This window comes from Macadamia integrifolia, unplaced genomic scaffold (assembly GCF_013358625.1).
Source record: "Macadamia integrifolia cultivar HAES 741 unplaced genomic scaffold, SCU_Mint_v3 scaffold_38A, whole genome shotgun sequence".
NCBI lineage: Eukaryota > Viridiplantae > Streptophyta > Magnoliopsida > Proteales > Proteaceae > Macadamia > Macadamia integrifolia.
Window position 1 is genome coordinate 125,010 of NW_024870665.1, and position 25,700 is coordinate 150,709.

General features: G+C 44.1%; 1 protein-coding gene across 1 annotated transcript in view; it reads right to left on the reverse strand.

Moving 5' to 3' along the window:
• The window catches only part of LOC122071630 (endoribonuclease Dicer homolog 4), a 130,743-nt gene that overhangs the window by 38,141 nt on the left and 66,902 nt on the right, over nt 1-25,700 (reverse strand). Inside the window, exons 11-19 of the mRNA XM_042636010.1 lie at nt 10,917-11,109; nt 10,040-10,200; nt 9,739-9,945; nt 9,365-9,627; nt 8,989-9,263; nt 8,476-8,906; nt 7,300-7,400; nt 6,818-7,023; nt 6,512-6,721 (exon numbers count right to left, since the gene is read on the reverse strand). Coding sequence (XP_042491944.1) covers nt 6,512-6,721; nt 6,818-7,023; nt 7,300-7,400; nt 8,476-8,906; nt 8,989-9,263; nt 9,365-9,627; nt 9,739-9,945; nt 10,040-10,200; nt 10,917-11,109 — 2,047 coding nt within the window. The remainder of the gene's footprint in view (nt 1-6,511; nt 6,722-6,817; nt 7,024-7,299; nt 7,401-8,475; nt 8,907-8,988; nt 9,264-9,364; nt 9,628-9,738; nt 9,946-10,039; nt 10,201-10,916; nt 11,110-25,700) is intronic.

Sequence of the window (25,700 nt, forward strand, 5' to 3'; positions counted from 1 at the left end):
CCCCAAAGAAAAGAAACCAGCCACATTAGTATGACCAACACATTCAATCACGCTAGAAAAACCCAGGAGCATATGATCCCAAACAATAATTATGGTGCAAATCAGTTTATCGTTAAACTATTATATTGATTATGAATGTGATCCTAAAATCTATACTAGCTCATGAGATTGGACCATGCAAATCATACAATGGGTTCAAGCATGATCAATTGTGCCTAGAATGATCGATCATGTATGATTATGCATAATGCACGAGTTATATGACATAATAAAATTGACCCTCCATGATTTGGCAAACAGTTATGGAAGTGAATCATGGTCCCAACAGAGTAAATCACGCCTCTTTTTTTTTTTTTTTGTGTATCTCTCTCTCTCTCTCTCTCTCTCTCTCTCACTTCCTCCTCTCTCACGTACATCTCTCTTTTTTTAAATATATTTTATTATATACTTTCTCTATCAATCCTTGTCTCTCCTTCTATCTTTTCACAATCTATATCTTCCTATATTCTCTCATTTAATTGCTTTGGTAATTTCATTTAGTTTTTTTTTTTATCAATAATAACTCTCGAATTTTTTTTTCTATCATTTACTTTCCGTATCAATAGTAACTCTCTCTCTCTCTCTCTCTCTCTCCCCAAACTTTCTATACAATATATCCTTTCTAATATTTTTTGCAAATTTAAGTTCTAAGCATATTTATTGACCTGAAAACAAGCTACCCACCAAGTTTCAGGTCAGAGTATGGCCATTTGACCACCGAAACAGTCAACTGAGTCGAAAAAAAAAAAAAACAAATACACCAACTCGCCGAGATTGGTGATTCTGAAACCACGGAAACACCGAAATGAGACGAGATTTCGAACCTTGGTTGGATCAATATCACCCATATGGAGGCCTAGGCGAAAGTCTACGAGGCCCATAATATATCGGTGATGTAGGAACTAGTTCAGCCAAGAACCATCTCTACAGAAGGATTGATACATCGATGTCCAGCAGTTAATTCACATCTTCGAACAGTCTTCAACGGATCAATATAGAAGATCTGTAGAAGGATAGATTTGGACAGAGCCTACCACTCTCTCCTGCACCTCTCACCCTTTCCAAAGGCATCTCACCAAACTCACTGCATCACAACCATGTATAAAACCAACTCTCTTTTTTTCATTAATCAAATTGTCAATCCTTACAATCAATGGCTTATTTGAAGCTTAGCCTAAGCATAAAAAAAATAGAAAGTACAAAGAAAATGAAATTTTTTTCCTTGGTCAAGAAGAAAATCAAGAAGGAAACTTCTAAACAACTGACTTCCCTAAAACTGCAAAATAAAATGTGTATTCAATAAGAAAGACATGGAAAGGAAACAAAACCTAAACATGAAAAAGGAAATAATTCACCAAAATCCTTTAAAAGCTTCCACCTATTAGCTTACTATCCAAGACAAAACAGAAAATATAAATTAAATTATATCAGGAAATAAGGAAAATTAGTACCACATGGAATGTGCGGGGCCTCAACTCCTCGTCCAAACAAGCTAACATCCGATCCCGCATCCGTGCCTCCAAATCCAATCTCTGTTGTAACCTGGAAACAAGAGTTCTTAAGGCTAATGCTACGCGCATTATCTCCACCATTGCCCCCTCTTGGTCCCACATCTCTAATTACCTTCATAGTCCCAATGGGAGAATCTGGATCCTTTGGGATCTTAGCTCTCTCCAGATCATAGCCCTTTCCTCTTCTGCCCAGGCCATTCACCTATCCATTTCCCATCCCTCTAGCCTGCATATATGCTACCTCTCCATCATCTATGCCTTCGATGTTGCCACCTGCCGCATCTCCCTTTGGTTCGATCTCCGTTCTTTTGGACCCTCCATTGGATCGAATCCTTGGGCCATTGCTGGAGACTTCAATATCATCCAGTTTTGTCACTACAAACATGGGGGAAACCCGGTTTAGTCACGAGAAATATGGGGGAAACCCCATTGATCATCATATAGTTGATTCCTTTAATGACTGTATTGATGATCTTAGGGCCTGTTTGATAACGTTTCAAGAAACACGTTTCTGCCGTTTCTGTTTCCAGAAACAGCAGAAACGGAGCAAAAACCGTTTGATAAAACTGTTTCGTTTCACTTATTTTTAGAAATAGAAATAGAAATTTTTACTTATTTATGGTTCAAGAAACGACCCAGGCGAAACAAGTTTCTGGAAACAACTTGTGGCAATTCTTTCACTAGTTACCATCGACTTCTAAAAACATGACTTATCAAACACCTTCAATTCCGTTTCTGTTTCTAGAAACGGAAATTTATGTTTCTGCCGTTTCTTGAAACAGAAATGGCAGAAACGTTATCAAACGGGCCCTTAGTTTCCATGATCTCAGGTTGTTCGGTGTCAAGCTCTCCTGGCACAATAGAAGATCCGGTTCTCTCTGAGTTGCTTGTAAGTTGGACAGGGTCCTTGTCAATGAACCCTGGCTCACTTCTTTTCCTTCCTCCCATGCTTGCTTCGATCTCCCCGGAATCTCCGATCACAACCCAATTTCCATCCATGTCCTCCCTTTCAGCTCCTTTGGCCCAAAGCCCTTAAACTCTTTGACATGTGGACCTCTCACCCTGATTTCCCCCCTTGGTGCATGAGGCTTGGAACATCCCTCTCAATCCTTCCCCACCTCATTGCCTTTGCCAAAAGGCTTAAAAACGTCAAGGCCTCTCTTAAGCTCTGGAACTCCTCCACTTTTGGCAATATCTCCTCTCGTGTCTCTTCCTACCAGGATATACTTCTCTCGATCCAATCCAAAATCCAATCTGACCTCCTCAATCCTGTCCTTGTGGCTGAGGAAAAATCTACCTCTTCGAAGCTCTCTCTCCTTGCTCAAGAGGAGAGCTTCCTCCATCAAAAGGCCGGGATCAGATGGCTAGACCTTGGAGACTAATACTGCTTTCCTTCATAGATCTCTCGAGGCTAGAAATAATGTGAATTCAATCCCTAAGCTCATCTCCTCCTCCGGCTCTGAGCTTACCAACCCTGAGGCCATCAAAGCTGAGGCTGTCTCCCACTGCATGGGAATCTTTCTGCCCCCAATCTCCTCCCCGCCCCCATTCCTCATTTCCTCAATAAATTTGTCCCTGAAGACCTCCTTCCTAGTCTTCAGGCTATCCCCTCTGAGGATGAAATTCTTTCTGCCATCCTTTCTCACAAGGCCAACAAAGCCCCTTGCCCGGATGGCTTTAGCATGGGATTCTTCCCCTCTTACTGGAATATCATCTGTCAGGATCTTATTCTTGTTGTCCACAGCTTCTTCAATCCCAACCAGATTAGTGGTGTCAATCATACCTTCCTATGTCTCATCCCCAAGAAAGAGGGTGCTGCCACCATGAATGACTTCAGGCCTATCTCCCTTTGCAATTTACTCTGCAAATTTACAGCCAAGATTCTTTCCAACAGAATCCAAAAAGTCATCGATAGCCTGGTGAGCCCAAACCAATCTGCTTTTATTGCGGATCGAAGCATTGTTGACAATATCCTGCTTTTTCATAAGATCGTCTGTGGTTTTGATGGCAAATCCCACTCCTTTGCTGCTCTCCTCAAGATTGATATCCACAAGGCTTTTGACACCCTAAGTTGGAATTTCATCTCCTCTGTCCTCTTCTGCATGTCCTTCCCTCCCTCCTTTGTCCATTGGACACCCTCCTTCCCCTCCTCTTCATGGTCTCTGGTCCTCCCTCCCCGTGCTCCCTCCTGGGCATAGAGGTAGAGAAGACACTTGCACTTGGCTCCCCTCATCCAATGGGATGTTCTCCTCTGCCTTTGCTTGGTTTTTTGTTAGATCTTCTGGTCCTCTGGTTCCTTGGCGTAATCTCGTCTGGTTCAAAGGTCACATCCCTCGCCATAGCCTCACTCTCTGGAGATGCCTCTCTTACTTTCTCCCAACCCAAGCCTTCCTCATCCATCGGCACATCCTTGTTTCTCTCTTGCTGTCTCTGTCCCTCTGGATCGGAAGACATCAACCACCTATTCTTCAACTACCCCTTTTCTTCCTTAGTCTTGAAATTGGTTCTTTCCAAATGGTGGCCCTCCAGTAGACCTATCTTGGACTTCGACAAAGAATGGATTTGGTTGGACATGACCTTTTCAGTCCCCTACTTTTTTGACACCATTGGGATGTTTCTCGCTCTTTGGACAAGATTTGGAAAGCCATCTATTTTGATGTTACCTCCAAAATCCATTCCCTGCACCCTAAGCCTGTCCCCAACTCCCCTAGAAACAGACATATCCTTACCTCCTGGAACCTTCAGATAGACACCTGGCCCCTTCCTTAATCCCCCCCTTGCGCGCTCCCTTCGGTTAGCCCTCTTGGCCTCCGGCAGCTGCTAGCCCTGCTTGGTCGTTTTTCCATTTTGTATCGGCTGATATGGCTGTGGATCCTGCTTGTTTGTATCTTTTCTGCTGGTTTTGTTTTGTCATTGCCTCCCCCCCCCCTCTCCTTTTCCCCCCTCGTATATTCTTCTCTCTTGGTAATGAATTAATTTATTCATCCAAAAAAAAATGGAAAATTAGTACCAAAATCATTGTTCATGAGGTTACTGCTCAAGTTAGTACTGTTCATGTGAACAGTTAAAAATTTCTGAATTTGGTTTTCGTTCTCTTCTTCAGGCTTCAATCTGCATCAACTGGTGGCAGTCCAATGGGCGAAAACAACCTTTGGTTAGTTATATTATATGTTGGGCTTATTTTCTTAGGTTTCACTGTTAACGGGTCTCACTTATAAAACCATAATGTGGGGATAAAGATATTACAAGAGATTAGTAGGTAAATTAAGTGATTATGTTTAATTAGGATAATTAATAGCTTTAAGTGTGCTGTTTTGACTTTTCGAGTCTATTTTCTTAATACAATGTGCATGATAGATTAGGGGTCCTTTTATGAGTCAACTTAGTCATTTTAGGTCTTTATATATGTAATACACCCCTTGTCGATTAAGCATGTTAGAGTTGAGTTTGGAGTTTTGTACCGTTGAGCTGTGTAAACTGGATTGGTATTCCATAACTGATCTCCCTTTACGAATTCCATTCATCTTTCTCAGGTGTGATCCTTCCCCCCTCTTCTACTTAGTTTTCATTAGCTTCCTGTTGCAAGCCGATCTCCTGGATTTCACTGGTTCAGGCCTTCAGGGTTACCATTACATTACCATATGAGATCTATTACAAGCTTTTAGATCTTGCTGATGTGATGTCTGTTATTTTTTATTTAGTGGGTCTAAAATCAAAACTTACTTAAAAGTGGGAACAGGAGAATGTTTTTTAGAGTTGTGAACATCCAAAACCTAACAAATAACCATTCATGAACAGCCATTTGGTGATCCTACATGATGCTTCACCAATAACCATGTATAAAAATCCATCTAGAGATTTGGTGATCTCACACGATGGCTTAAGAAAATCACATGACATGACAGGGTAAGCAAACTTTAACATCCAACAGACCACACCAACATCACCCACAGAAGAACATGAATTTAGTCAACAAAAGAAAAAAAAAATTAAAATGACTACAGCATTCCATTCATCAGAAGAAAATCCATTTTTCTACTTTTTTTTTAAAGCTAACTATGAATATGGTAACATCAGATAAACTCCAACTTTTTATATTCCTCTTATGCATAAGGTGGCAACCCTGGAGGAACAGTAAACAGCCGGAGCCCAATCCATAGAAGAGAACAAACATCTTTTATCCTAATATTACTAAATACAGACTGGAAAACAGACAATCCCGACCTGGTGGCTTACAATTCTGCCACCTGGCCCGACGGTCCAAACTCCAAGGAATCCGGCTACCCAAAGTTGTGCTGTGTTATGTGCCTTAACATAATATATCGAATATAAATGTGACAGGAAGGCCGTTAAGTCATGACAATGAGAGTGGATGGTCTGTTAGCAGTATGGTTTTCAATGACCACCAGTCCCTGCGAGGATAGGATCCATTCAGGTCTGGCAATCAGCAGTTCAAACAGTCTTGACTGCCCAGCCTAACAGTCGCGGAAAACATTGCCATATTTTTCAAACTTATGAAAGTGGCAACCTATCTATCAAGGGGAGGAAGAGGAAGAGAGAGAGGGTGAAGGGTAGGCCATAGGGGTAGGGTAAAGGTCAAGATGAACTGGGTCTAGACTTAGGTTGAGTCGAGTTGGTATAAGTAAGCAGTTCGACAAGGTCAACTTAGGCAGGGGTCAGGTTGTCACAGTTAAGCTTAGGGAAGGTCATCTTACGCTTTTGTTGTGGCTTCCCTTTGCTGGAACATGCACAGACAGTAGCCACTCTTGCACCTTCTCTTCTTTGGGGTGGTTCTCCCACCTCTTAATATATATTTCTTAAATTATGAGAAAAAAGAAAAATGACAAAAATATATGACATTGCATGAAATTTATTTCACAATAAGGGTTGGGAAATACAAGAAACCCCTACAAAGAGCCTAGGTCATCTCATGATCAATGAAATATAACAAATCAAATTACCTGTAAATTGCTACTGGTTGCTAGTTTGTATAGATGAGAGTTGTTTACAATATTAGAACGTCTCCGAGTTAATTCTCCTTCATCAAGAGCTTCGTACAAAAGAAAAAGGTGCCTTCCAACTGCATACTTGAGGAAAGCATCACCAAGTACTTCAAGTCTTTCGAGCGAAAAGCGCTCTGAACATTTCTCCGTAGTGAGAGCTTCTAAGACCTAAAATATAATTAGATATGGAATTAACATTGCCATTCTAACATTTCATAAGATAAGCTGTCGAAATAGACTTTACATTGTCTGAGAAAGCCTTACACGAGAAGCAGTAACTTCAGATCCCTCCGGGAATGAATCTGACAACATGTCCTTGAGCTCAATTGCCACAAGTAGATTTTCCAGACGATGCATTATTGACGGTAATAGGGACACTGAACTCCCTATGTCTTTGGAAAACCCGATTATCTTCATCTGACAAATCTCTGGAGGTAACTGGATAAAGTGCTCTTTTTTTTCATGTGCCACTGTTTTCAACGTTCAAACTCAATAAGGAAATTATTAGAATAAATGAAATGAAATTTCAATTTTACAAATGACATTAAATCTAATCATTGAAGGTAGTCTAGTTGACAACATGAGAAGAAAAAGATAACTAGTTGACAACACAAGCACAAAAAGAGATGGAAATACAGGACAGTAGATCAGAGGGGAAAGAATACTAAGTATATTAATCTGAAAAAAAATACAAGATCCCATGTGAACAATTTAAGAAGACATTAAGAAAAACAAAAAAAAAGCACCTGTATTATCCTGCTTCCTGTTATGAAGCAAATTGTGCAAAAGGAAAAGTTGCTTTGCCTTCAAGAAAGGCTGCTCAGGGTATAAGAGATGAATCCCAAGCCTGGCTCAATTAACAAATAGAAACAAGAATATTAATAAGAAAATGGTTAAAGAAATGAATGGATGGAAACAAAATCATTTCACAGGTTACTGTGACCACTACACACATTCTTCTAGAAGCTGCAAAGTTACTGTGACCACTACACACATTCTTCTAGAAGCTGCAAATACATGAAGAGAAGGACAGTGTTTTCCATGTCATAGAATTAGGCTTTGAAAATTATTGAAAATTCAATTAGTTGAAAAACAGTTGGATGGCTAAAATATACAAGGGGGCAAGTATATTACAAGCTGAACACCATTTGAGATGCACATGAAACTTGATTCACATGGCTAAGCCAAAAGGAAAACATTTTGCATGGAAAATATACGTATGATTCTTTGTACGTACTATGGATGTACATATGCATGATTGGATTAGTATATTTGATAAGAAAAGTGGATCAATTATTTTCATGGAAGATAAACATTCCAATATGCATGTTACTGAATAGATCAAGAAATAGTCATTACTTCTTAGAAGCAAGGTTCAAAAACTCACTGAAATCTCGGATATTTTGGTATATGTTTTTTACCGAGAAGAAATGGCATACGAAATATATAAGTACATAACTTCGGTAATTTTTGTCACATTTCGGCCATTTCGGTCATTTTGTTTCAAAATTTTGCTCATTTCCGTCCCAAAAATGAACTGTTTCATCGAAATTTCGACCATCTCAGTCATTTCGTTTCGCTCATTTCGGCCACTTCAGCCATTAGCCCCCCAAAATGGCCAGCGAAACATATGGGAATAAGTACACCATATCGACGAAATTATATTTTTGGTGGTTTTGAAACCACCGACACGAAACGAGTTCTTGAACCTTGCTTAGAACTAACTACCAGGCATATACTTGCAAAGATTGAGATCACATTGGAACTTGCAACATCCAGTGAGCAACAAAGATGTACAGTGAAACGAAATCTGGATGCAATTTTAGTTCTTTCAATTCGAAGGAAATAGCAGCAGTTGGGACTTGCAGGCAGCTGTCAATCCAAAACAAAATAAAACTATAGATGATTAAGTCATAACTTACCGCTTCATAAAGTACTCTTTATAACTTGAATAACCCTTTGTGGGGCTGTATCCATTTATTTCAGGAAGAATGCCATCAATGAAGAAAAACGATTTCTTGTGTGGAATGAACACTAAACTGTTCAAGATATCAGCTATATCTGCCGGACCACTGGCAAGTTTCAAGGTCTGGTTGACGGGAAGAACACCCTTTTCAGCTGCAATCGAGGGAAGTTTGAATACTGGAGAAGATAAACACTTCCTGACAATATTCCAGTCAATAGTCATTGTATCTTCATGTTCATGCTCCCTGACAGGAAGTAATAGGTAAAAGGTTAATGACCTCGATTGAGATTTCTCATTTTTCCCCAAGGGTACAAAGTCAGACATGAAGTCGGTGCGGTCAAGTATGATCCTGAGAAACATTTCTTGAAAATTCTCTGCTAGCAAAATCTGTACAGAAATATTCATCAATAAATTACTGATGGGAAATGAGGCAGGCAGCATTACTTATTATATATAGCAATTTTCTTACCTCATCCTTATCAAATTCAATCCACCCTGAAGGAACAAGCTCTGTCCTGACGATTCTACCATGATCAAGATGAAGATCAATTTCCATTCTCTCAGCTTCTCTTGGAAGAGGTGCTTTGACAAAAAGACCAAATTTTTGGTACAGTCTATCTTCTGGAATAGGAGCAAAACTTATAAAATAAAAATTAAGAATGGTAATATTTTCTGAGTTATTCCATGGTACTTTGAGAGCAGCAGGACATAACATCTCATGAAGTTCTCCTCGTGAAGACTCATCTGCCAATTGAAAATAGAATGATTGCACCCTATAAAATTTAAAAATAAAAAATAAAAAAGCATGTAGCAATAAGGATATAAAACAGCATACAAAATTGGACCTTCACTACTCTCAGAGTTGGATGACGGCAAAACTTGTTTTTCCACTTCATCAGCTTGTCCTGGTAGAAGATAGTCTGTGAGGGCACCCACCTTATGCAATTCTTGGCATGCTTTCAGACAAGCATCTCTCTTGGATAAATCTTTTGAAGGCTGGGGTGCACTGACAACTTTATGAATGGGAGCATTAGATGGGAGGATTATATGGCAGAGTATTCCTTCTGCATCATCATAGTAAAAGAATGCTGGCATAGGATTGAAATATCTGCAGAGAGCCACAAATGACTATGTAACAGACAAATAGCAGGATAGTTCCAAGGTCTAAATAAATGAGACTGAGAAGAACAAATTGGAAGTCAACAGAACAACTGCATACTCATCATGAGGGAGTTGGGAGCAATAACGGTGGAGTAATGAAACACTGTAGTTAGAACTAGTTGAGGCTCCAGTAGAATCAACTTTGTAGATTGCATCATCCAATTCTTCAATTGTCTCTCTAGATGTTCGACACATAATTTCTTTGTTCATACGATCCTCATCATATAGAAAACTGTTGATCAGGTTCATCTCTTTCTCGTTTCCCCTGAAACCTCCAGAAATTTGACAAATAAATTGGTTTAAAAAAGTTTACAATTCAAAATAGTGTTCCAGACACAGCATATGCATAGGAGAAGCACCTGTCTACCAAAAACGCATACTCAGACTGCGGCATGCGTGCACGGCCGCGAGACTGTATAAAACTGGCAACAGTATCTGGTAAATCAAACCTTATTACAAGGCAGCATGTCTGAATGTCAAGTCCTTCTTCACCTACTTTAGTTGCAACCAGCAGATTTAGCTGTAAAGTAGACCAGTACGCAACAGGCTGAAATTTTACAGAGAAGCTCAACATATCCATAAATGCTGTGCATGCATGACAAAAGTAATTTATCCATTGTTCTTATTGTCATCATCATCACATAACAGCCTTATCAAAACTATTTGGAGTACACTGCTAACATAAAACAATATGTCGAATCTGGAAATTTCCCAAATTTCTAACATTTACCAAATTTTACACTCAAGTTTTATATGTCTCATCTTACATGAAACGAAGTTGATAGATAGTCTTAGTTTCTGGCTGTGTTGGGCAATCCATCATCGAAATTACACTCTTCTTTCTACTTGCTCCCCACCCCCCCCCCCCCCCCCCCTTTTGGTTATAAGTGTATTGATGACAGAAAAAAAAATTGTAGCCAACTGAGTGAGAGGGAAAGGTAAGCATATTTTCATGAATTCGAAACATATTTTAAGATGCTACCTACCAATGACATTAATGTTTCCTGTCATCGGTAGGTAGCACCTTCAGATATTCACAGCAGAGAGCTTGATGTCAGTTTCAAGATTTTTCCACCAATGTGGACACTAATGATTTCTGTGCAGACCATAAAAATATTCACATAGAGAACTTGATGTCATGCTTTGCACCAGCACCCTTATTAATGTTTTTGTTAGACAAAGTAGTGGTACAATGTTTGGGGAAAATAAACCCTAAATAAAACAGTGGCACCATACCTCTCCAGAACGGAACTTCTCGACAATGGAATTCATGATTTTCCGAGACATATTCTTGAGTCCAGAATGGAACCCTACCAGGAAATCACACTTCCAAGTTGCTAAACACTTTAACTTCTGCAGTATGCAGGACAAGGACCTTGCAACAATGATCCTATTCACAAACACTATGCATTTCATATTTGGCTGTAACCTGGGAAAGAAAAAATTAGTTAAAAACAAATTTATCCCACAAAAAGATAACATAAGTTAATTACAAATTTATGCCACAATGTCATGGACACAGGAGAATTTGTTTTCACTAAAAAGTCACATATTATTAAGAAAACTGAAAAAGAAACAAGAATGAGGAAGGAACTATACAAAGAGGAGGAAATAAAACCTCCAGAGACAACAACAAAAAGCCGGACCTAACCCCCCACCTTCGGCATTGCCATCAGCCAGGGAAAAGGACGCCCAAAAGAAACATTAAGAAATTCGAAATCGAGGTCTTCCTTGTTCATCCACCCACAGCTCATCCTTTATAGACGGAGGGAGGGAATGCATAACAGAGTACATCCCATTTTCTGCTGCCAACTTCACCAAGTAATTTGCTATAGGATTGGCCTCTCTAAAGCAGTGTGTGAATTTCCACTGAATGGAAGTCAAGAACCGCTGCAGGCAAACCCAATCTTGTCTAATACACCAAGGAATAGAAGAACTATAAAATTGCCAGTCACACTCCACCCAAAGATTTTGAATTCCCAAATCCTTCGCCATCTTCATCCCATTCACCAATGCCAAAAACTCTGCCTCATAATTAGTTTTGACTCCAAGGAATGTACTAAAGGAAGAGATCACCTTAGCATCTTCATCCCTTACAAGTTACAACACCACCTGCCCCTGCTCTCCCCGGATTACCTAGGGGGCATCCATCCATATTTAGTTTGAACCAGGAGGGAATAACAAGGAGAATAGTGACATAATAAAGAGAAAAAAAAAAAACTCTATATATCAAACCATGGACTGTGCTCTCTCCCCTTCTCTCATCTCTTCTCCTTTTCAACTTCTCTCTTCCCCTATCTTCTCTTCTTTCTTTCTTATGACCAGGTACTGATTCGGGATCTGTTACTGTCCCATTAACATATCCAGATTCCTTTGATTACACTTCTCTTTCTCCTGCTGTGGTATCTCATTCTTTATCTGAGGGGGAGCCACAAGTATCACCATCACTAGCTACTGATACCAATGTCACTTCTACATCATATTTCCAATTTGATATATTCGAAAATAATCCACAAATGGGCAGTTGACAAGTGGCAAGAAGACCCTATGAACGATCAGGTCTGATGAAAACTGAAGCAACCTATAGGGAAAGAAATCCCCTCAGATCCACTTCGCCTTGAGATTCCGTCTTCCTCTCTTGGTAGATTTATACTCGGACCCAATCTCTCCAAACATGGGAATTGGGATATGCCAGTTACGGAAAGGACTCTCCATGGCTAAGAAAGAAAACCCGCTGGGAATGGACTCTAAACCAACCTAGACGCAGCCTTGAGAAGCAAGTAATCGCATTGGAGTAGAACTCTATCCTACCCCCGTGCTATAAATAGAGGGAAGGTCCCAAGTTACAACTCACTTCACTATTTCGTTCACATTTCTCTCTCCTCACCCTTCTTCATTAATGTTGCAAGGAAGACTCACTTGAGCGTCGGAGAGTCCCCCCCACCCCCCAGAGTCCGCTCCGGGCCTCTATGACCAGATACTTGTGCAGGACAGAGGCATCAGCCACCAATCAGTTTTCTGACACAACACAATCTATTGCAGCTTTATACTACAAATCATCCACATCTGCCTTTTCTATCAACTAACGATGATCAAGGAAGATTTATAGAATATAGAGGAAGTACAATTAGTGAAGTGACAAAAAAGGGAAAGTTCTATTCAAATTAGAACTCTTTACATAAAAGGAGGATTTTGGTGTATTAAACCTAGAAACAAATAAGGCCAAATTGTCTTCTTGATTTTGGTACCTTAAAAAATAGAGACAAGTATGGGGCAAGCTATTGGGCAATTAAGATATATCATATAGAGAAGTTATGTGTAGCTGAGATGATGTTAAGATGGATTTGCCAAAAAACTACAAAGGATAAAGTAAGGAATGAGCATATTAGAGCTGATTTGAGAGTTGCTCCCATTAATGACAAGCTCCGCAAAAGTCGTTTGAGGTGGTATGTGTTGCTTTATGGTTGTCCATAATGGCAACATAGGCGACATGGCGGTGATGAAGTCGCAAGTTTTAGTGACGTGGTCAAAAGTGGTGACGTGGCAGCGTTCGGTGTCTCCGATGAGATAACAGTACAACATAATGGTATAGAGTGGATCGATCATCCATGACAGGTGGTGCAAGATTCCAGGTCAAAACTGGAAAATTTGGCATATTTACACTTGGGCACATTTTCGGCATTGAAATTGATTTTTCTAGAAGATGGTTTCTTCATGAAAAAGTTAGAGTGTAATTTATCTTGTCCAACGCACCTGATATGAGGAAGTTACGGCATCTAGAGTAAAAAACTGGTTTATGTTGTGGTTGGGGGCAGTTTCAACATTGAAGATTTTTTAAAAAATGTTCTCTATGTAACCTTGCAAGAAAAATCTAATCTTTCCAACGCACTTGGTTTTGTCGCATTCCGATTCCTTATGAGAAAGCTAAGTCACCGAAAAGGTTCAGGGATATATATATTGCATGGCTTGAGTCTAACAATTGGATCTCTTGGAAAGTTGTAGAGCGTCGAGTCGTGGTTCCAACACAATTCATTTCGTCACGATCAGAAATCGTATGAAAAAGTTATGCACGCTTCCAAAAATCCAATCCGAAATTCCAAATAAAAAATGACAAGATGCTCTCGGTAATGGGAGGAGTTTTCCGAATTTTAGTTTTTTAGGCTTTTGTACAACTATTTTGAAGGCAGGGGGCTTTGCGTAGTTAAATAATGTGGGTCTGCACGAGTGTGGCATGCGTGCATCAATCACTGTACAAAGATTCCAATCACCATTAGATTTGATTTCTGAGAACCAATCCAATGGCCAAGGTTCAATTTGCTTTTTCATAAAGCAATAGTCAACCCTCCACCTTTTCAGCTAACGCAGCCAATGGGATTCGACAACGCGTCTGATGTGTCATGCCGCGATGTCAATATGCAACAGCATGATATCAGCAGGGTCAAATTGATTACCATAATTATTCTTATCCTTCGGCCTAGATCTAATAACTGTTAATGCATCCAACAGACAAGATCAATTACACCTTTCTGAATAGACCTACGATCACGATCACACCCTCGTGGCACATGCCACCAGCGTATGCTACGCCACTCGAGCAAAGATTGCTTTTTAAGCTCTCTGGTTGCTCCAATTTGAAAAAACAGTCTTAACTTTTTATTCCCAAGGCCATTTCGGTCCATCAAATTTGCAAATTCTTCATTTTTTTTTTGCCCTCTAGACTATGGAAGCAAAAAATGAGAGTTTTGAGAAGAGGATGGCTGCGGATTTTTGAGGTGAAGTTCTCCCCTCCATCAATGGCTTTGGTATGAGCTTTAATGCTCCATGCTTGTTTCATTTACTCCGTTGAAAGGTCCTAGAAGAGGTTGTTGAGCTCCATTGATGGGATATTGCGTCCAAACCAAGAAAGGAAGAAAGGGGAAGTTGGTGCTTTGAAGAGCAAGAAGAGAAAAGGAGAGAAGAGAAAAGAGATAGTGGAGTCCCATTAATGGAACCTTAATTCCAAGCCAAGGAGAGAAGGACAGGTCTTGTGTCTTGTCTAGTGGAGTAGAAGAAGACAGAGTAAGCTTTAAATGCTACACTGAAAGCAAAGGCAAGGATAAAAGAAATGGGAAGAAATGAAAAGAGAGGGATGCAAGAGAGAGTGACTAGGAAAACCACTATTGCCAAGGGAATTCCAGTCCATTGTCAGTTTCAGGTTGCAGCTGTTCTTGGAAGTTCCAGTGAAACTAAGGCATCTCCGGAGCATCTCCGAACATCTCCCGATATCTCAGACAAGGATTGTAAGAATCTCCAACCCCTGCATTTACTTTCATATGTATGTTTGAGTATTTGTATGTATACTATATATAGGAGTTTGATAACGTAGAACTATGCTAGTATGTCCATCATTGTAGGGCATTGATATAAGCCCAACCTTATTTTTGTATCGGTGTTTAGTGGGTGCTGGACATAGGGACAGTGTGTTCCTTGGCAGTGATAACTACCTAAACATATCTGCCTTGTTCAGTGGGTGTCGAACACTTTATAAAGAGTATGTTCTCATTCTACCTAGTGGCTTGAACTCAGAGTACAAGCCAATTTGGATACAAATCCTGGGTCGGTCTCATCTTCCATCCCTAGATGAAGTATGTAGCAACTTGCAAAGCAAGGAGACTCAAAGAGTGACTGTGGAACTTGTATCCTCCCTTGAGTGGTCTGCTCTTTCTACTAGCTCCCAAGAGATTGGCATAGTGACGGCAGAGGCCATGGACCACCCTATGGAGATGACAGTAATAAGCTCCAATGTGATTATTGTGGGAAATTTGGACACACTAGAAGAGGCGTTGGGTACTTCATGGCCGTCTTCATGGTACACATGACGGGCTTACAAGTATGTGGAGTGGTTGTTGAGGGGGAGCTAGAGCACATAATATGATGATTGAGACTAATAATATAGGGTATAAACCTAGCCTACAAGCAAATCACAGCTCCCTTGCCAAGGAGGAATTTGCAGCATTCCAGTGACTCATGTCACAGCTGGGTATCTCTTCAATTGCACCTATAGTTCCAGATTCCTAAATTTCGGCTATGTTGGTCTCCACATGTACTCCTTCCACAACTCCATCTTGGGTCATTGATTCTAGTGCCACTAACCACATGACTGGTATGTTCCACTATTATGATTCCTACTCCATTGTTATGGTAGGAATAAGGCCAGGGTGGTTGATGGCTCACTTTCCTCCATTTTTTTCAAGGGTAATATTCTTGTTAGTTCTTCATGTCCCTAACTTTGCCACTAATCATTTATATGTGAACCACTTAACTAACTCCTCGAATTATTATGTCACTTTTCTTCCCTTCTCACCGTCTTTTTCAGAATTTGGTGACAACGAAGATTATTGGCAATGGACATGAGGAAAAAGGGCTCGACCTACTTGAACGTTGATACGGCAGAATTTGTCACCGAATAAAGAGAGAACACGTAGCAACCGAGGGAGGGACGCGTGTCGCCCATCCGATAGAGGCCGCAAGGCTCCAAACCCCGTGAAGGGAAGGTTCCCAAAGGGGCAAGGCTCCAAACCACGTGAAGGGAAGGTTCCTGAAGGGGTAAGACTCCAAACCACGTGAGGGGAAGATTCTAGAAGGGGGTTTCCGAAACCCTAGGCCCAGCAACCCTATAAGAGGAAACTGAAAAGGGACCCAGAGGAGGTACGCCGAACCCACCATTACTCCTGTGAATACACTGTTCTGCCGGCCACTAACTTAGGCATCAGAGGACTAATCCCGGAGATACCTCCGGGCCTCTGCCTTCTGTGCTTGTGCAGGATTAGCTCATAGGGAATTTCGGTAGTAACAGATTGGTGCCGTCTGTGGGAACGACAGTAATGGTGGGAAAAACCTACAAGCGTAAGAAAATAAGAGCAGCGCCGAGCATAAACATGGACGAGGAGGAACCTTCAGGAGGGCTCCCTTCCTCAACGGAAATCGACGCAGATTGGAGAAACGATGATCGGGAAGGTTCCGCGAGGAACCAGCGTTCTGCCGGATATTCGGTGCACGGAGTTAGTAATCCTCCACCCCCTCCTAGGGCGTAGGAATATGTGACAAGGGAGCAATTCGAAGCCCTTCAGGAGAAGTATGACTGAATGGCCGAGACAATGAAGGAGGTCTCCAAAGCCGTCTCTCAGAAGACCGACGGAGCACCGCAAGGCCCCCATATCTAGCCAGAGAGCGCTCAAGACGAGGACAAGAGTAGTACAGGATCGATAAGGTCCGGTCGAAATCATCGAAACCGAGCAATGAGGGAAAGCCCCACACCCAAAGAAATGACAGAGACACGAGGACACAGGGTTGAAGCAGATGATCCTAGACCTAAAAAACGAGATCAGGAAGGTAGCAAAAAACCAGACAGGAACTCGCGAGCCAAGCCTCACTAATGACATGGCTCTAGCCGATGAGGTCATGAGGGACCCGCTCCCGATCGGTTTTCGCCTACCCAAATATGACACATATGATGGGTTGGGGACCCCGTCGACCATCTGGAAGGCTTCAAGGTTGCTATACAGTTCCATCGAGTCTCGGAAAACATCATGTGTCGCACCTTACCTTTGACGTTCAGAGGAGCGGCAAGGCTGTGGTATAACCGCTTGCTGACAAAATCGATCCATAGCTTCAGCGATTTAAGTTACTTCTTTGTGAAGGGATTCTCCAGTAGCCAACCCCTTCAAAAGACCACGTTGAACCTGACTAACGTCAAGCAACATGAGGGGGAGTCACTGCGAAACTACATGAAGCGCTTCCAGCAAGAGAAGATCACGATCAGAGGTCTGAACCCGAAAAAAGAGTTCACGGCCTTGCTGGGAGGTGTCAAGGATAAGGAGCTAAAAAAGTCTTTGGCGAAGCATACACCGAGGAACCTAGCCGAGTTGAGGGCTCGGTGTGATAAGTACATCCAGATGGAAGAAACCCTCCAAGCCGATAAAGAAGCTGAAGAGAAGACGCGAAGAAAAAGGATCTCTGGAGCCGATGACAAACCTTCCGAAGAAGGCGAAAGACGAAAGTCTGAACATGGTCGGGCACCCAGTCCACCAAAGAAGTTCGAGAAATACACGCCCCAGAACCAGAAACGAAGGGATGTGCTAATGTAAATAAAGGACTCCTCGGACGCCAGAGCCATGAAGTGGCCAGGGAAGATGGGACGACACCCTGAGAGACGCAATATGGACAAATATTGCCACTTCCACAGGGACCACGGCCGCGACACCGAAGATTGTTGGCACCTGAAAGGGGAAATAGAAGGAATGATCCGAAGAGGATATCTAGGCTGATTCGTAGACCGCGAAAAGGAGGATGCCCAAGATGGTAATGACCGTAGCGATAACCTCTGTAGAGATGGCAGAGGCCGCCATAAAAGAAAGGGACCAGCCCGCAGAGGCAATCAGGAACGGCGAAGGGACCGGACACCCGAGGAAGCTGACCATCACCTCCGGGACGGAAATAAAAGCCCAACTAGGGCTATAGTGACAATCTGTGGAGACCTAGCCGCTGGAGAAAGTTCAGTCTCGGCCAAGAAAGCAAAAGCCTATGCGAGAAGCGTGCATGTGGCTGAATGGTCGAACAAGAAGGCGAAGACAGGGATGGTTATTTCCTTCTCGGATGAAGACCTGGAAGGGGTGCACACGCCACACGACGATGCCCTAGTAATCACCATGACCATAGACGATTGTAGAGTAAAAAGGATCTTCGTGGATAACGATAGTTTAGCTGATATCCTGTTCCTTGAAGCTTTCCAAAAGATGGGCCTGGACGAAGTAAAGTTGAAGAAGGTCGAACACCCGTTGCAAGGATTCTCCGGTGCCCCGGTCAAAGTGGAGGGATTGATTGAGTTGCCAGTAAGAGCCGGCACCAGAGGCCGCCAAGTAACAGTCATGATCAACTTCCTGGTAGTAGGCATTACTTCGGCATACAACGCCATACTAGGGAGAGTTGGTTTAAACCTGCTAAAGGCTGTCGTCTCCACTCCACACCTCAAGATGAAGTTCCCAACCAAGAACGGTGTCGGTGAATGTTAAGGCGATCAGGAGGCATCCCGGAGTTGCTATGCCACCACCTTATGGGGAAAAGAAAAGGCGGGCAAGGCACTCTCGATAGAAGATCTGCGCGATGACTCCAATTATCAAAGGGGGGAACCGGCTGAGGAGCTGATACAGGTTGAAGCCGAAGAGGGGGATAACACTCGCCAATTCCAAGTGGGGGCTACAATGCCAAGGCAACAACGAGAAAAACTCATCTCATTCCTCCGAGACAATTCTGACATCTTCGCCTGGTCAACCTTGGACATGCCTGGAATAGACCGAGAAGTAACTGAGCACCATCTGAGTGTCAACGCGACTAAGAAGCCGGTACAGCAGAAGAAGAAGACCTTCACCCCTGAAAGGCAGTGGAAGATAGATGAAGAGGTAGAAAAGTTGTTGAAGGCCTAGTTCATCCGTGAAATCCAATACCCGGAGTGGATATCCAATGTGGTGATGGTCCCAAAGGCAAATGGGAAGTGGCGGATCTGCATCGACTTCATTGATCTGAGCAAGGCCAGCCCAAAGGACGGCTACCCCTTGCCGAAGATAGACCTCCTCATCAATGCCACAGCAGGACACGAGGCGCTGAGCTTCACAGATGCGTACTCAGGGTACAATCAGATCAAGATGTCTGAGGCCGATATCCCAAAGACATCCTTCGTGACCGAGGGGGGATTGTACTGCTATGAAGTCATGCCCTTCGGACTAAAAAACGCAGGGGCCACCTATCAAAGGTTGGTAAATAAGATCTTCAAGGGGATGATTGGAAAAACCATAAAGGTATACGTGGATGACATGCTTGTGAAAAGCTTGAAGGCAGAACACCATATTCAAGACCTAGAAAATGCGTTCCAGGTGCTGAGGCGGTACGGCATGAAGCTGAACCCGATAAAGTGTGCATTCGGAGTAGCATCGGGAAAGTTCCTCGGCTTTATAATCTCAGATAGAGGAATTGAAGCCAATCCGGTGAAAGTACAGGCCATCCGAGATATGAGGTCACCGCAGAATGTGAAGCAAGTCCAGGAGCTAACAGGTAGAGTCGCTGCCCTAGGACGATTCATGTCTCGGTCGGCTGACAAGTGCCTCCCTTTCTTCAAAGCCTTGAAGGGATCTAAAAAGTTCGAGTGGACAGGGGAATGCGAAAAGTCCTTTGAAAAACTGAAGGAGTACTTGGCCGCACCCCCACTACTGACGAAGCCAAATACGGGGGATACCTTGCAGTTAAACCTAGCTGTATCGGCAGTGGCAGTAAGTGCGGTCCTGATAAAGGAAGAAGGAAGACAACAACGACCAATATATTACGTCAGCCGAACGCTTTTGGACGGAGAAACGAGATATAGAAAAGTGAAAAAAGTAACATACGCCCTGGTGATAGCGGCAAGAAAGTTGAGGCCCTATTTCCAGTCACACACGGTGTGTGTGCTCATAGACCAACCACTGAAGAAGATACTACAGAAGCCAGATATGTCCGACCGCCTAGTAAACTGAGCCGTAGAATTGGGAGAATTTGACATCCAATACAAGCCGAGAACCGCAATAAAAGCACAGGCTCTAGCGGACTTCATAGCCGAGACAACACTCCCAGATGAACCCCAAGAGTCTGTCGAGGCTCGAGCGAAAAAAGCTTGGGCATTGTATATGGGTGGTGCATCCAACAACGCAGGAAGCGGCGTTGGGATCATACTTGTTAACCCCGAAGGATTCAAAATCGAGTATGCAATATAGTTCAACTTCGATGCCTTCAACAATGAAGCTGAGTACGAAGCCCTAATAGCCGGAATAAATCTGGCGCGGGCCTTGATGGTACAGGAGTTAGTAGTGCATAGTGACTCATAGCTCGTGGTGCGACAGGTGAATGAAAACTATGAAGCCAAGGAATAAAGGATGGTCGAATACTTAAAGATGGTGCGAGATAAAGTAACAGCCTTCAAGGAGTTCGAGGTAAGATAGGTGCCACGAGCGGAGAATGCCAGTGCAGACGCGCTGTCCCAATTGGCCACCTCCGACTTCACAGACCTTGGGCGATCGGTGTACTTTGAAGTATTATCCCATCCAAGCATCGAAGAACCCCGGGAGGTATTATCCGTAGGCGAATACAGCCCTAGCTGGATGGATGCCATAATCGAATACCTGAAGGAAGGAACACTCCCTGAGAACAAGGACGAGGCAAGGAAGGTGCGAATGCAGTCAGCACGCTTCCTTTTGAAGGACGAGATGCTATACAATATAGGGTTCACCACACCGTACCTCAAGTGCCTGAACCCTATCGATGGTGAGTATGCACTCCAAGAAATGCATGAAGGGATATGCGGCCAACACCTGGGAACCCGAGCCTTGGCCCATAAAGTGTTGAGGCAAGGCCTGTTCTGGCCGACAATGAGGAAGGACGTGGAATCGTTCATCAGGAAGTGCGTTAAGTGTCAGATGTTCACCCCCGTCCCCAGGCAACACTCTACCAAGCTCTCATCCCTATCAAGCCTAATACCGTTCACCACGTGGGGAATGGACATCCTGGGCCCGTTCCCCCTGGCCATTAGACAAAGAAAGTTTGTAGTGGTGGCAGTAGACTACTTCACGAAATGGGCAGAGGCCGAAGCACTGGCGACGATATCCGAAAAGAATGTAATGGACTTCTTCCAGAGGGTGGTAGTCTATCGATTCGGAATCCCTCAGGTGGTGGTAATGGACAATGAAGAAGAAAACGATAAAGGACTCCGAGCTAATTTAGACCTCTTGACTGAAGTCAAAGACACCTCGTAACAAAGGATCGCCGCCTACCAGCAGAGGGTTGCGAGGCACTACAACTCCAAAGTCCAAAAAAATGAGTTCAGAATAGGTGACCTCGTCCTCAGAAGGGCAGAAGTATCAGACCCGAGGCATCAAGGAAAGCTAGCTCCAAATTAGGAAGGTACTTACAGAGTCTTGAGGATAATACGACCAGGGTCTAATCACCTTGAGACTACGGGGGGAGAAAAGGTACCCCGATCATGGAACTCGAAGAACTTGATGAAATTCTACCAATAGAATATTTACATTTACATTTACATTTCGTAATTTTTTCCTAAGCACTTCCAAGTTGTAACCCTCCATCCAAAACACTCCGAAGGATTTTCATCTCGTAAATATATGAGCTGGCTTACGGCAATGGCTTCCCAATGGTTGCAAATATAAGGCACTCCCTTCGGTCGGGCGCTCGGGTTGAAGCCAAGAAAACATGATCGAAAGAATAACCTTAGTTGGGAACTCAGGCCAAGGCAAAGCAGACCTAACCAGACAACTTAGATAGGACCCTAGTTGGGAGCCGACAACAGGTAGGTGTTATGAAGGAAGCACCTACGGAGGGGGAAGACACCCAAGGTGCGTGGGTGCCTCGGCCTTTATTCCCCACCATCGGACCATTGGCTCAACAGAACCGAACCTTGAGAAAAAGGTTAGCTCCCACAACCACTCAAATAAGAGCTTCGGCCTTCATACCTCCACCCGTAGGCCGAAAAGCTGGAACACCCCATCGGATTCGGTATCGGTTTTCAAGATTATAAAAAAGGACTTGAATGAGAGCTTCGACCTTCATACCTTACCCGTAGGCCGAAGATCTGGAAAATCCCTTCGGACTCGGAATTGGTCTTCGGGATTGCAAAAAAAAAAAAAAAATCGAGAAGACAACATAAAAAAGAGGGAGCATTTCATTCATGAAGCCCGAAGGCCAAAATTACAAAAAAAAACCTAAGGCTAAGTTACAAAGTGGCCTTATGGAGCGTCTGCTGAAGCGATGGCCTCGTCCCCGGTATTGTCGACAGCGTCTGCATCGGAGTCTCCTCTCCCAGGAGTAAGAGGGACCTCACGAGAAGCATGGCCCCCCTCTCCCTCACTGCCACTGTCCTCACCATCTGCGACATCGGTAGGGGTAGGAGCTACATCTGTGTCCTCGAAGATAAGGCCACTCCCCTCGGACACCTCAGGATAATGTTCGAGGACCCAATCTCGAACATCGGTGGCGCCCATGATGAATTCAGGGGGTGATGGCACGCTTTACCACCTCCCTAAAGTCCTCAGAGGACTTGTAGCTCTTGATGGCTCGGGTTTCGGCCTCCCTCAACTTCGTGACCATCTGCGCCTCTAGCTCGCGGAGCTTCCGATCGCTCTCCTGCTGTGCGCGGAGGATGTCGGCCTCCAGATGCTCCACTTTCTCAAGGACTGTGCACTCCTTGTCGAGGGTCGACTTTTCACGCTCGGACTCCTCGAGGTCCCTGGCCAGGGCTTTGGCCCGAATAGTCAACTGGCCAACTTGGTTCTGAGCTTGAAAGAGATCAACAGTAAAAAAAAAAAAAAGGAAAAATTTTCTGAAGGACGAAGACCGAAGATCACCGTTGCCATAAAGACGCAAGTGCTTGTAATCATTGCCTTGGTCCCTTTGCTTTGGGCCTTGGCCGCGTCTCTTGGCAGGCTCCCCTTCTGGACGAGCTCTCGGGCAACCCGCCTGATGGTTAGTGTCTCGCCCTCCTTAATGGACCACCGAGGGACGAATCCAACTTCGGCCCGAGAATGGTTGGCCCTCGGACTTCAGAAGTTGACACCTGGGGAAGAGGCTCTCGGAGATGCACCGCGGCTTGGGGCCTCAAGTGCCTGAACTACCTCGGCAATAGGGCCTTCGGGTCTAGGTTTCTTCCTTGGGAGGGCCTGGGAAGTCGAAGCCTCTCTTTTCTTGCCTTTCGGCTGCTTCTGCTGGGCGTCTCGGGCCCTGGCCTCCTTCAACTGGGCCTACCTCTCGGCCGCGGCCGCTCTTGCTTTTGCTCTCGAAATTTGCACTACAGAAAAGAGGATAAAGATCAGTATGAGAATGCTAAATCCGAAACAAAAGCAGTTGCAAACCTAGGACTCACCCGGGCTAAGCCCGAAATGAAACAGGAAGGCATCCAACTAGAGGCAACTGAACTCGACAGGCCGACAGAGGGTCTTGTCCTTAGCCATCGACAGTGACTACATCTGTCCCAAAGAGGGTAGGGGCAGAGTTCACGTCCTTCAGATCTGGGATGTCCTAAGTATTACCGAAGGGGAAACCTTCGGACACCCTCACGAAAAAGAACTTCAACTTCCAACAGTGTATCGAGGTTAGGTATCACTTCAGAAATCGGAGGTCTTTCCTAGGGCAGAAGTAGTACTAGCCTGAGTCGCCCTTGCTGGAACCGAGAGACAAACAGTTGAGGAAGAGTGGAAGGGAGAGAGGTCTCCTCATCCGAGAGAAGACAATGAAACTCAGGACTAGCCGCCACCCGTTCGGGGTCAGCTGGGCTGGAGAGATGCCATAGTGCCAAAACACCTGGCTAAAGAAAGGGTGAAGGGGGAGCCGAAGCCCGGCCTTGAAGGCATCCCGATAGAAGCAAAGCTCCTCAGGATTTCGGTTGCTTGCTCTATCTTCAGGTCTCGGTACCCGAAGGACAAACTCGTCCGGTATGCCACATGACACGCGAAGCTCCATCAACTCCTCTTCGATCATGGTCGAAACTATATTCCGGGCTTCGACCTCCAGGGACTCGTTTGGCTGGGCCCTGGAGTCGAGAAGCCCCTCCCTAATACCTTCACCGCTCATGTCACTGGCGGTAGAGGACGAGGAGACATCCGAAGATGTGGATATGGAGGACGAGTCCGAGGGATGAGGACGAGTCCGAGGACATCCCTCGGACCCGACTGGGAATACGACGCATAGAGACCGCACCCTCGGATGACGAGGGGCCACTACCTAAAGAGCTCGACATGACTTACTTCTAAATGACTGGCCGAACCGAAAGTCAGAGGAAGTTAAGGACAAAGGACAAATGGTCAGAGAAATTAGTAGAAGATGATAAAATGAGAGTGACACTATTTGTAGGCAACAGTGCGTCGATACGACTCCCCAGCATCATTAAATGCAGTACACGTCATCTACGCACGATTCCCAAAGTACACTAGCAAAGCGCACAAGCGTATCACCGCGCCTGGACTCGCACTGACCTAACCAAAGGTCACAACTTTAGTAGGAAGCTCAGGCGAAGGCCAAGTGGACCTAACCGAAGGTCACTACCTCGGTAGGGGGCTCAGGAGAAGGCCGAGTGGACCTGACCGAAGGTCACTACCTTGGTAAGGGTCTCATGCCAAGGCCAAGTGGTCCTAACCAAAGGTCATTACCTCGGTAGGGGGCTCAGGCAAAGGCCGAGTGAACCTGACCGAAGGTCACAATCTCGGTTAGGAGCTCGTGCCAAAGCTGAGTGAACCTGACCGAAGGTCGGAACCTCGGTTAGTGTCTCATGCCAGAACCGAACATAACCAACCAAAGGCCATGTTTTCGGACGAAAGCCGAAACCGAAGACCGAAGGGGCACTCAAGATAAATTAGATGGTTACTCCCATGAATGAGCCTCCTAGTGGAATAAGGGGGATGTTGATACGGCAGAATTTGTCACCGAATAAAGCGAGGACATGTGACAACCGAGGGAGGGACGCGTGTCGCCCATCCGATAGAGGCCGCAAGGCTCCAAACCACGTGAAGGGAAGGTTCTTGAAGGGGCAAGGCTCCAAACCACGTGAAGGGAAGGTTCCCGAAGGGGTAAGGCTCCAAACCATGTGAGGAGAAGATTCCAAAAGGGGGTTTCCGAAACCCTAGGCCCAGCAACCCTATAAGAGGAAACCGAAAAGGGACCCAGAGGAGGTACGCCGACACCCACCATTACTCCTGTGAATACACTGTTCTTCCGATCATTAATTTAGGCATCAGAGGGCTAATCCTGGAGCTACCTCCGGGCCTCTGCCTGCCTTCTGTGCTTGTGCAGGATTAGCTCATAGGGAATTTCGGCAGTAACAAACGTCAACCAACATTTTTTCTCACAACTCAAATCTTATGTGTGGATGTAGTGACAACATTTCTATGGATTTTGTGATGCTTTGGTATTATCGTCGTCGCTTCTTTTGTTATTATGAGCAAATAGTTAAGTCAT